The sequence below is a fragment of the Tursiops truncatus genome, chromosome 3 (genome assembly GCF_011762595.2).
Source record: "Tursiops truncatus isolate mTurTru1 chromosome 3, mTurTru1.mat.Y, whole genome shotgun sequence".
Taxonomy (NCBI): Eukaryota; Metazoa; Chordata; class Mammalia; order Artiodactyla; family Delphinidae; genus Tursiops; species Tursiops truncatus.
Genome location: NC_047036.1, coordinates 30,586,286 through 30,599,071, shown reverse-complemented (window position 1 = coordinate 30,599,071; position 12,786 = coordinate 30,586,286). Strand labels below are relative to the sequence as shown.

Genomic DNA, 12,786 nt, shown 5'->3' with positions numbered 1-12,786 from the left:
ATTCCACACAGCAAGAAATTTTTGGAGAAAAGGATGAAAAGATTCCATTATTCATTGCTTATTTAATGAATAATAAGTTCCTACTATATGCCAGGCACTATTCCAGGTGTTGGAATACAAGTAAAATATAAAAAACAGATGATCATTTCTGATAATGATAAGTGCTATAAAGAAAACAAACCAGAACAATGCATAGAGTGGGTGGTGGTACAGAGATTGGGAGATAACCTACTTTTTTTTCTTTAATATCTTTATTGGAGTATAATAGCTTTACAATGGTGTGTTAGTTTCTCCTTTATAACAAAGTGAATCAGCTATACATATACATATGTATCTCTCCCCTCTTGCATCTCCCTCCTCCCACCCTCCCTATCCCACCCCTCTAGGTGGTCACAAACCAGCGAGCTGATCTCCCCATGTTATGCGGCTGCTTCCCACTAGCTATCTATTTTATATTTGGTAGTGTATATATGTCCATGCCACTCTATCACTTTGTCCCAGCTTACCCTTCCCCCTCCCCGTATCCTCAAGTCCATTCTCTAGTAGGTCTGCACCTCTATTCTCACCTTGCCCCAGGTTCTTCATGACCTTTTTTTTTTTAGATTCCATATATATGTGTTAGCATACGGTATTTGTTTTTCTCTTTCTGACTTACTTCAATCTGTATGACAGACTCTAGGTCCATCCACCATCCACAAATAACTCAATTTCGTTTATTTTTATGGCTGAGTAATATTCCATTGTATATATGTGCCACATCTTCTTTATCCATTCATCTGTTGATGGACACTTAGGTTGCTTCCATGTCCTGGCTATTGTAAATAGAGCTGCAATGAACATTGTGGTCCATGACTCTTTTTGAATTATAGTTTTCTCAGGTATATGCCCAGTAGTGGGATTGCTGGGTCATATGGTAGTTCTATTTTGAGTTTTTTAAGGAACCTCCATACTGTTCTCCATAGTGGCTGTACCAATTTACATTCCCACCAACAGTGCAAGAGGGTTCCCTTTTCTCCACACCCTCTCCAGCATTTACTGTTTGTAGATTTTTTGATGATGGCCATGCTGACTGGTGTGAGATGATATCTCAATGTAGTTTTGATTTGCATTTCTCTAATGATTAGTGATGTTGAGCATTCTTTCATGTGTTTGTTGGCAGTCTGTATATCTTCTTTGGAGAAATGTCTATTTCGGTCTTCTGCCCATTTTTGGATTGGGTTGTTTGTTTTTTTGATATTGAGCTGCATGAGCTGCTTGTAAATTTTGGAGATTAATCCTGTCAGTTGCTTCATTTGCAAATACTTTCTCCCATTCTGAGGGTTGTCTTTTTGTCTTGTTTATGGTTTCCTTTGCTGTGCAAAAGCTTTTCAGTTTCATTAGGTCCCATTTGTTTATTCTTGGTTTTATTTCCATTTCTCTAGGAGGTGGGTCAAAATGGATCTTGCTGTGATTTATGTCATAGAGTGTTCTGCCTATGTTTTCCTCTAAGAGTTTGAGAGTGTCTGGCCTTATATTTAGGTCTTTAAGCCATTTTGAGTGTATTTTTGTGTATGGTGTCAGGGAATGTTCTAATTTCACTCTTTTACATGTAGCTGTCCAGTTTTCCCAGCACCACTTATTGAAGAGGCTGTCTTTTCTCCATTGTATATTCTTGCCTCCTTTATCAAAGATAAGGTGACCATATGTGTGTGGGTTTATCTCTGGGCTTTCTATCCTGTATGCAGAAAATTATAAGACACTAATAAAAGAAATCAAAGATGATACAAATAGATGGAAAGATATACCATGTTCTTTGATTGCAAGAATCAACATTGTGAAAATGACTCTACTACCCAAAGCAATCTACAGATTCAATGCAATCCCTATCAAACTACCACTGGCATTTTTCACAGAACTAGAACAAAATATTTCACAGTTTGTATGGAAACACAAAAGACCCCCAATAGCCAAAACAATCTTGAGAAAGAAAAACGGAGCTGGAGGAATCAGGCTCCCTGACTTCAGACTATACTACAAAGCTACAGTAATCAAGACAGTATGGTACTGGCACAAAAACAGAAATATAGATCAAGGAAACAGGATAAGCTACTTCTAACAGGATTATTAGGATAGGTCTCTTTGAAGAGCTGACATCTGAGCTGAGACACAACTCAAGAGGTCACTGGTTTTCAGTTAATGAGACAAAATACACAAATTATGCAACTTGATGACAGTTATAGAGGGTAACAGAAACCCAGAAAATTAAGCAAAAAAAAAAAATCCTTAAGCTTATATAAATTTACAATGAAAATATCAAAGGAGAAAATATATTCAGGTACGTAGTATATATATATCAAAGAATATTAACTGTGCTTTCCCACACACCTTTCACCTCATATTAAAGCTTTCTGGTGATGCACATGATCCCACACTGACTTCCATACAGACCACGTCAACAACCTTCGTTCTAATTAGTAAACCACAAGAAAGTTCTGTCATCCCTAGGACTATCTTGACATACCAAGAATGACTTGTGATTTAATTAACCTACTAACTTTACGAATGAAGTTATCTTGTAACTTTTTCTTTCCTATTGATGATATCCAAGATTAGCTGCAAACAAAAAAAAGCTTGTTATGCAAAACTGAAGTAGCTAGATGGATTTGATATTATACTTTTCTTCTCAAGTAGAGCCTAATTAATGATGCCACTGATCAGTGATATCTATGGGAAAAAAGTCATATTTGGCCTTATGGTTACTTACCCTAAAAGCTTCAAACTCTAATAGTTTCAAAAATAATATTACTATGGAAACTCATAAAGCGAGTTTACCAATTCACTAATAATTATAAAAAGTTCAAACAAAAACATTTTGTCATTAACTTGAATTCAATTAATGAGCTATTGGCCAGGAGAAATGAGACAGTTACAATGATATGATTACTGAAATTTATGTAACTCTGCTTCTTTACACATTAACTCATACACAAATCATGAATACAGTTTTATAAGAGGAACCTTTATCCATCTTCAGTTTCTTTTTCACAACTGATAACATGAAAAACAAAAGAAAGCACAAATGCCTGAAAAAAAACACTTATCTATCACACAATTATGTTAAATATTATGCTGCATAAGTATCAGCTGTAAACTAATTTTAAAAACTTTACCTAAAAGCTAAAATAGTATTACTTCAGTTATCTGGCAAAGGCAGTAAATAAAGTGTTAAAGTAAGTAAGGCTTACCGATAAATGAACTTAAGCAAACACACGCACAACTCCCTTGACTATTTCTGATGGCACTTACTCTAAATGGTTTTAATCCCTCTGTGCCTATGCATAACATAGTGATTAATGGCACAAACTCTACAATTAGAATGCATGCATTCAAATCTCTGTTCTGTCACTTACTGTATGACCTTAGGCTAATTAATTTTTAAGCCTCCATTTCCACACTGTCAAAGGGAGATAATAAACATACCTATGACATAGGGCAGTTAGGAGAATTAACTGATATAAAGAATTTAGCCAGGCTCAATAAATGTTAGCTGTGATAATGATACACATTATTAATATTACTATTAGGTAAACAGAACATATCTTTGTTCTCTAGCAAAAAAAAAAACTTATCTCTGTATTAAATAATATACACACCTCGTATCTAAAACTCAAAAGATAGAAAAGGGTAAATAATAACACATTTTCCTTCCACCTTGGTCTCCCAGATAATCAGTTCTTCTCCCTATAGATGACTAGTGTTATTGCTTTCTTGTGTACCTTTCCAAGAATATTTAAAGCGTATATAAGCAAATAGCCTATATTATTTTTTCCAAGCTTTTTAAAAAACTATGTACTATTCCATACTGTGCTTTTTTAACTCAATACATTTTGAAGACTGTTCCACAACTGAACCCTTTCTCAATGCCTTAGGTAGTGCATTTAACTTCAGTAATAATACCTTCCTTTTGATGGGAAAGTATTTTAGAGACCACTTTGTGATGATAAATAATTTTATTATATTATTATTTAACTGAGTATGAACATATAACTAGGCTCCTTTTACTAACAACTCTTACAAGAGTACAGATTTGCAATGAATTTAAGAGAAAACACTGATCAGGACTTCCCTGGTAGTGCAGTGGTTAAGAATCCACCTGCCAGTGCAGGGGACACGGGTTCAAGCCCTGGTCCGGGAAGATCCCACATGTCTTAGAGCAACTTAGCCCATGTGCCACAACTACTGAGCCTGCGCTCTAGAGCCCGCGAGCCACAACTACTGAGCCCATGCACAACTACTGAAGCCTGCACACCTATAGCCCATTCTCCGCAACAAGAGAAGCCACCACAATGAGAAGCCCACGCACAGCAATGAAGACCCAATGCAGTCAAAAATAAATAAAAAGAAATTGAGAAAAAAAAGTAAACACTTATCACTCCACTCCCACAGGGATGATTATCATCAAAAAAACAAAAACAAATGCTGGTGAGGGAATTCCCTGGTGGTCCAATGGTTAGGGCTCTGTGCTCTCACTGCCGAGGGCCTGGGTTCAATCCCTGGTTGGGGAACTAAGATCTCATGAGCCACGTGGTACAGTGGGGCGGGGGGATGTGGAATTGTTGGTGAGAATTTAGAGAAACTAGAACCCTTATATATTGCTTGTGGGAATGTAAAATGGTATAACCACTTTGGAAAACAGCTATAAAGTTATTAATATGTTAAACATAAATTTACTATATGACCTAGCAATTTGCAGTTTAGGTTAAAAGAGATGGAAATATATGTCCAAAGACTTGTACACAAATGTTCAAGCAGCATTATTCATAATAGCCAAGAAGTGGAAACAATCCAAATGTCCACCAAATGGTGAATGGACAAACAAAATATGCCATCTAGTGATAGATATGCCATCTATCTATCTATCTATCTAAAACAGAATACTAGTCAACCATAAAAAGGAACAAAAGTCCTGATGTATGCTACAACATGGGTGAACCTCATAAATACTATGCTAAGGGAAAGAGGACAGACACAAGAGACCACATATTGTATGATTCCATTTATATGAGACATCCAGAAAAATCACACCTATGAGGCAGAGTTGTGGCTGCCTAACGCCGGAGGTAGAAATGGAGAGTGACCACAAATAGGAATGAAGTTTGTTTTGGGGTGATGATAATTAGATTGTGGTCATGGTTGCACAACCCTGTAAGTTTACTCAAAACTACTGAACTACACGCTTAAAATGAGTGAATTTTATGGTATATAAATTAAACCTCAATAAAGTGATTTTTTTAAAAGCAAATACTAAAACAAAATAACCAATGAAATTTAAATTAATTTTAAGATGTTGTTTTCTGACACAACACTATAAAGATTGAAACAACTTCTTTATTGTGAGACAAACTGATTATATCCCTCTGCCACAGTCCTTTAATCAGCCATCAGCTGAACAAGTTAATGAATACCAGTTGCCTGCACTAGCACAGGCCTATTTTGCTGTGTTACAGCAATGATCCAGTCTTTCCACCAAGTGTCTCTATTATAACTACTATGAAAACTTTGTTCATACAACACTTTATGACAAAACAGGCTTTCATTTGGCATTTATATATGAAGGGTGTCTCTGCTCCCTTCTCATGAGGCTACGGCAACTGAAAGTGAATGGAGCATTTGAGCCCAGGTGATTTTAAACACAAAGGTAAACAAACGCAGGCATTAGCGTTGTGCCAAATGGTTATCAAAATGAAAAAAACAGAATTTCTAAATTAGTAAAAAGAATTCATAAGCCCCTGAGAATATGCCCATAAACCCCTGTCTGAGAAAACTGTAATGTGCCAAGTCTCAGAATTTACTGCAATATGCAGGGCTGAGTGACCTCACGCTGAACGGTCAGAGTTGAGCAGTTCCAGTGAGTGCCCATTCACAGAATGCTTTGGGAAGACAATCTCCACAATGCATGGCCCAAAACAACTGTGTCCTCAGTTATGGATCTTTGGTGGACTTCTGAAGTGGAAACTTATTTTAACATTTATATGAATAGTGATTTTAAACCAACAAACACCTGATGAAAAATAGTAGCATTCATCCACTTGAAAAGGCTGAACATCTGACACAAACGATGAACAAACTACTGAAAACCATTATCATATAGTAATTAAACCTGCAAAAAAATTTCTCGGAAGCGAATGTAAGTACACAACCACTTAAATCAATACTTACTATGTATGAAATTGTGTTACATCTGACTAAAAAACACTTTATTGACTAAATTATCCCAGAACTTAAAGCAAGAACCAGGCTTATAAGTTTCCAAACTAATGATTAACTTGTTAGTCTGTTAGCAGACCAGAAGATTAGAGTACAGGAATATAATTTATTTTCAACAATAAAAAAAAATTCATTCTATACGTCCCATTGAGTTTCTTTTTTACTTTTGCATATCGAATACAGGCAATCCTTGCTTTGCATGGTTCTGATATGCATGAATTTCAGTCGCTATGGTTTAGATAAATAATACCAGGCCCCAACAACATGGTTCAAATTTCAGTTACTATGGTATATTAACTGTGAGTAACTGCATAAAGTACAAATTTTGCTACTAGCACTTCAGTCCAAAAATCACTATATAAATAGCAGCTGTGCATCCTGATCAATGACCAATCACACCACTTCCTCCAAAATCTGTCCCTGATTGGTCACTGTGCATGTGTTAGTTCATGTACAGATAGCAAAGCACATAATTGTGTTGCCTCCCTTGTCTCCCAGGGATAAACCCATGTGACATTTCACAAAACGGATAACCAAAAGACTGTGTCAAAGAAAAGAACACAAGAGGCAAACTGAAAGAGCTCACAATGGCCACAGCTGAAACAATCTGAGCAACAAAATAAATAACACAGTATTGACTTATAATTCAAGGTATAAATAGAAATGAACAAATAAACAAACAAACATTCTTCCTTGCAGAAGAATTCCAAGTAGTTTATGTAATTATCACCCCCTTCAGGAGGGACAGCTTAATTTTTCCACTCTACCAAGTGTGAGCAACATTTGTTGACTTGCTTCCAAAGAATGGCATATGGAAAGGTGAGGAAAAAGTAACTCTATAGTGGAGAAACCTTAAAAACATGATAGCATGTACCCCTGATATGTGACAAGAAGGGCACTTCACCTCTGTGATCTTCAGCCCAAAAACCCACAGCCTCAGTCTAACCATGAGAAAAATGCCATTAAAAAATAAGTCAAAGGATATTCTACAAAATACCTGACCGATACACCTCAAAACTGTCAAGTCATGAAAATCAAACAACGACTGAGAAAGTATCATAAACCAGAGGAGACTAAACAGACATGAAGACTAAATGTAATGTAATATCTTAGAAGGGATATTAGTTTATAAAAAAAGTGAAATCGAAATAAAGTTTGGCATTTAGCTAATGATAATGTACCAATGTTGGTTTAATTATCACAAACGTAACGTGACATGGTAATGTAAGATGTTAACAAAAGGAGAAACTGGGTTAGGGGTATACCTGAACTCTGGACAATCTGTATATCTTTTCAGTAAATTAAAAATTATTCAGAAAGTTAAAGTTTACTAAAATTTTGAAATGGAAATGTCAATATGATCTCATCATTTAAGCACACACACACTTATCTATATTTTTCACCTCTTTCCACTGAAAAGGTCAAGAAGTAATGATACCCCAATGTCAATGAACATGTGTAGCATCCAGATTTGGTCTCTGAATACCATTCCCACTAACAAAACAGGTGTCTGTGGGGAAATGCTCACTCTGGGACCTGGAAAGGCATGTACTGGGAAGCCTACAACATGTTGTTCCAGAAAATAAGTAAGCTTTTAAAGACTAATGAGGTCATGTCAAAACTACATAGCAATCAGGGACTCCCAATGGCCAAATCTGAGACACTTTAAACATCAAAAAGAATAATGACTGGGACTTCCTTGATGGCACAGTTGTTAAGAATCTTCCCGCCAGGGCTTCCCTGGTGGCGCAGTGGTTGGGAGTCCGCCTGCCAATGCAGGGGACACGGGTTCGTGCCCTGGTCCGGGAGGATCCCACATGCCGCGGAGCGGCTGGGCCCGTGAGCCATGGCCGCTGGGCCTGCGTGTCCGGAGCCTGTGCTCCGCAGCGGGAGGGGCCCCAAGAGTGAGAGGCCCACGTACCACAAAAAAAAAAAAAAAAATCTTCCCGCCAATGCAGGGGACATGGGTTCAATCCCTGGTCTGGGGAGATCCCAACATGCCACGGAGCAACTAAGCCCATGCGTCCCAACTACTGAGCCTGCGCTCTAGGGCCCAAGAGCCACAACTACTGAGCCTGCGCACCACAACTACTGAAGCCCACACGCCTAGGGCCCGTGTTCTGCAACAAGAGAACCCACTGCAATGAGAAGCCTGCGCATGGCAACAAAGAGTAGCCCCCGCTCTCCACAACTAGAGAAAGCCTGAGTGCAGCAACGAAGACCCAACGCAGCCAAAAATAAATAAAATTCTTTTAAAAAAAGAATGACTGCAATTGACTGAAACACATGAAAATTTCAAAATCATAAATACCAGTAATCAAAAAAGAAAAAGCAAAAAAATTAAAAAAAAAACTATCACCATGAATAACAGCAACAACTCATTTATCAACACCAACCCATAAGCTAAAAATGAGTAATAAAAGGGAAATAACTAAGCATTTATCCTGACTCTCCATTAGGAACTGTATTTCAGGGGAACCAAATAACATCAGGCATGAGGAAAAGTACTTCTCTTAGAAGAATGCCAGCAAGTAAAAGTAGATGAAACAACAGAATTAGAAAACCACTATCTTGCAGCCCTCGATGAAATAAATGATTCAGGTATGAATAATCAATGGATGCTAAACTTATTAAGTGAAAGGATGAATAGAATCTGGATATTTACATGGTACCAAGGTATCTTCCCCCCAAAGTTCTTGCCTATCTCAAGTATGTAATATTAACTTTACAATGGAGGAATCAGATGTCCCAACTTACTCCAGGGATCAGTCTTAATTGCTAGTTACTAATAGTGACAACAACCAGACAATACATGCCATCTGATGTGAAACAATATGGATTATAATCAAGCCTTTGGATCTTCTATAGGAAATAGTGGAGATAAAGAAACAAATAATACCAAAAGGAAGCAATTAGAAAATGAGGAAGGAAGAATCTCATAGAGGACGACTAGACTTGTCTGTTTAACAAAGTTATGGGAAAGAAAATGGTTAAGGAAGGGTCAGTGTAGATTAAAAGAGACGTAAGAGATATAAAATAGATGTGATGTGTATTACTTGATTGGATCCATGTCTGACAAACCAGCATTAAAACACATTTTCAGGGACTTCCCTGGTGGTCCACTGGGTAGGACTCTGTGCTCCCAATGCAGGGGGACGAGCTTGATCCCTGATCAGGGAACTAGATCCCAAATGCATGCTGCAACTAAGTCCATATGCTGCAACTAAAGATCCTGCCTGCCGCAACTAAGACCCGGCACAGCCAAAATAAATAATAAAATAAATAAATAAATTTTTTAAAAAACACATTTTGAGGGCAAATGGGGAAATTTAAATACAGAATATTTATTGGAAATATTAAGGAATTCTGAAGAATTTTGTTAAAAATAATAATGGAACTACATTTATATAAGAAAGCGTCTATCTTTTTCAAAGATAACATTGAAGTATTTCGAAGTGAAAGGTATGTCTGTCTTTATTTTTCTTATATTATAGTTGATTTATAATATTTTATTAGTTTCAGGTGTACAACAGAGCAATTCAATAATTTTATAGATTATACTCCATTTAAAGTTACTGCAAACTAATGGCTATATTTCCTTAGGCTGTACAATATATCTTTGTTGCTTATTTATTTTATACATAGTAGTTTGTATCTCCTTAATCCTATACCCCTATCCTGACCCTCTCATCTTCCCTCTCCCCATTGGTAACCACTAGTTTATTTTCTCTGTGAGTCTGTTTCTGTTTTGTTACATACAAACAGTGTCTTTACTTTTAAATAATTCAAAAATTACAAAAATGAGATGAAGCAAATAAAGAAAAATATTTATAACTTAAATCTAGGTAAAGGGTAGATGGCTATCATACTAATTCCTCTGCTTTTTTCTCCATTTGAAATCTTTTTGCAGTAAAAAGGGAATTATAGATGAAGATGTAAATAGATATAAAATACACACTGAGTCACAAAAACATCATAAAAAGCAGAGTCACATTACTTTGAGATTAGGGGCAAGTGATGGCAAAGTTAAATAGTTCTCATGATTTAAAGGAGTAACATTCACATAATGTTTGCAATATTAGAGTTTTATATTAATTTTATATGAATTGTCAAGAATTCTATTTCTTCCCATCTATCTAATCTTTGATAGCTCACAATTACATATAGGATGCAACAATTTAATTACAGAAGAGAAAACAAGCTTATTCTTGGTTTTTTCTGCATTTTCAATTACAACAGTGTAGCAAATGACATAGTTTAGTGAATAATAGAGCACTGGCTTGAGACTCATGAGATATGTATTCCATTCAGAGCTGATCATTGATATAGCACTGGATAGTCCTGAACAAGTCACCTTATAGTTGTAGAGGTAGAAGGAGAGCACAATCCCTATATGAATCAAGAGACTATCTATCATGTGGGAAAAAGGGGTATAAACAACATTTTTTTTTTTTTTTTTTGCAGTACACGGGCCTCTCACTGTTGTGGCCTCTCCCATTGCGGAGCACAAGCTCCGGACGCGCAGGCTCAGCGGCCATGGCTCACGGGCCCAACTGCTCCGCGGCATGTGGGATCTTCCCGGACCAGGGCACGAACCCGTGTCCCCTGTATCGGCAGGCGGACTCTCAACCACTGTGCCACCAGGGAAGCCCTAAACAACATATTTTAAATACATTTTTAAAAGGTCATCATGGGGCTTCCCTGGTGGTGCAGTGGTTAAGAATCTGCCTGCCAATGCAGGGGACACGCGTTTGAGCCCCGGTCCGGGAAGATCCCACATGCCACAGAGCAACTAAGCCCGTGCGCCACAACTACTGAGCCTGTGCTCTAGAGCCCACGAGCCACAACTACTGAGCCCGTGAGCCACAGCTATTGAAGCCCGTGTGCCTAGAGCCCACCCACCACAACAAGAGAAGCCACCACAATGAGAAGCCTGCGCACTGCAATGAAGAGTAGCCCCTGCTCGCTGCAACTAGAGAAAGCTCGCACACAGCAACGAAGACCCAACATAGCCAAAAATAAATAAATAAAATAAATAAATGTATTTTAAAAAAAGGTCATCATACTAACTCAAGATAGATGTCACTATTTTAAATCATAAGAGCTATTTTAAATATAGCCATCATTGGAGATACTCAGTTTTTTTTTTTCCTTTCAATTGATCCTATATCTGTTAAGATCTATTTAGGGAATTCTCAAATCTTTACTACTAGACAGCTTAAGAGTTATAACTTCAAACTTTACAAATCAATGATTTGTAGAACACTGACCAGAGCCACTTTAGTCAGCAAGGTTATTTTGCTAGATAACTATATAACTGCCAGAGAAATTTGAGGTCTGACTCAATTCTGATCCACATAAGACAGACATCTATTATGTAATATTTATTGGCAAGTAAGCACAAACAATTCATATGATCTGTTCTGCAGGCTTGAGAAAAATCCCAGCATCTCATTTAGATGCTCCAACCACCACTTTCACAAAAGGTTCACTGGAAGCAAACGCTCAACAGTCCACAGACAGGAACTTTCTCCATATAGTTGATGAAATCCAGAGTTTACAAGTGGAGATGAAACAAAACCCCTAAGAGTTCAGGTTGAAGGCAAAACTAGATTTATACCCCATTCATGCAAGAGTAAGAAATTGAGTCAGAGTAATTTCAGCTAATCCACATATCTTGAATATTTTTAAATCTCATCATTGAAAACTCATTTCCAACATACGTTATGCAAGTTAACAAGATAGTTTCACCAATAAAATCCATTTCTGATATCCAATACGCTAAAAGATCAACGATGGTCAAAAGTAGAAATAAGAGGGTGGCTTATGGTAGCAACATGTAAAGTCCTTTACAATAATATAATGCTAGCTGACCATACCTGCACAGTGCAGCACCAACTAGCACTTGGCTTAACATACGTTGTACACACACATAGTATTACACAGTACTTAATGAAGTGTTTTAAAATAAACTAGGCAAGGTAACGATTTCTAAATTAAAATATTTTTTAAAAAACAACAAAAGACAGTCTTTAAAACATAACAACAAAAGGCAGTCTTTAAAACATAAATTAATGAAACTAAAGGAAATTTACTAAAGAATAAATGAATGAAACTAAAGGAAATTTACTAAAGAAAAGAAACATAAAAGGTACACTTTGCTTTCATCTGAATAACGAACGTAGTACATAGTCATGTAAACTTATTGTATTTTGGTAAAAATCATCATAAACAGAATTCAAATAACAAGAGACTGTGTCTTCAAATATGAAGGTATTAAGTTGCATAATACATACCATTCACAGGGCTGAAGGGATCGAAATGCCTTAAAAGAAGCATCCATTCCAGCAAAATCCCAAAACTTAACATCATAGTCATATCCTCCAGTCACCAAACGGGCACCTGAGGGATCCAGACCCAAAGCAGAAACCTGGTTTAAAAAAAAAAAAAAATGGAGAAAAGCTACTTATTGTCTATTATAACCCCATTTCCTTTCTCTAACCCTACTTCCTACCTTACAGGCACTGTAAATATAGATCA

General features: G+C 36.9%; 1 protein-coding gene across 4 annotated transcripts in view; it reads right to left on the bottom strand.

The window, feature by feature from the left end:
- The window catches only part of WDR70 (WD repeat domain 70), a 310,180-nt gene that overhangs the window by 227,566 nt on the left and 69,828 nt on the right, over positions 1-12,786 (bottom strand). For all 4 annotated transcript variants that reach the window (XM_019930128.3, XM_073802066.1, XM_019930126.3 and 1 more), the window contains one exon: positions 12,543-12,676. In XM_019930128.3, the coding sequence (XP_019785687.2) occupies positions 12,543-12,676 (134 nt within the window). The remainder of the gene's footprint in view (positions 1-12,542; positions 12,677-12,786) is intronic.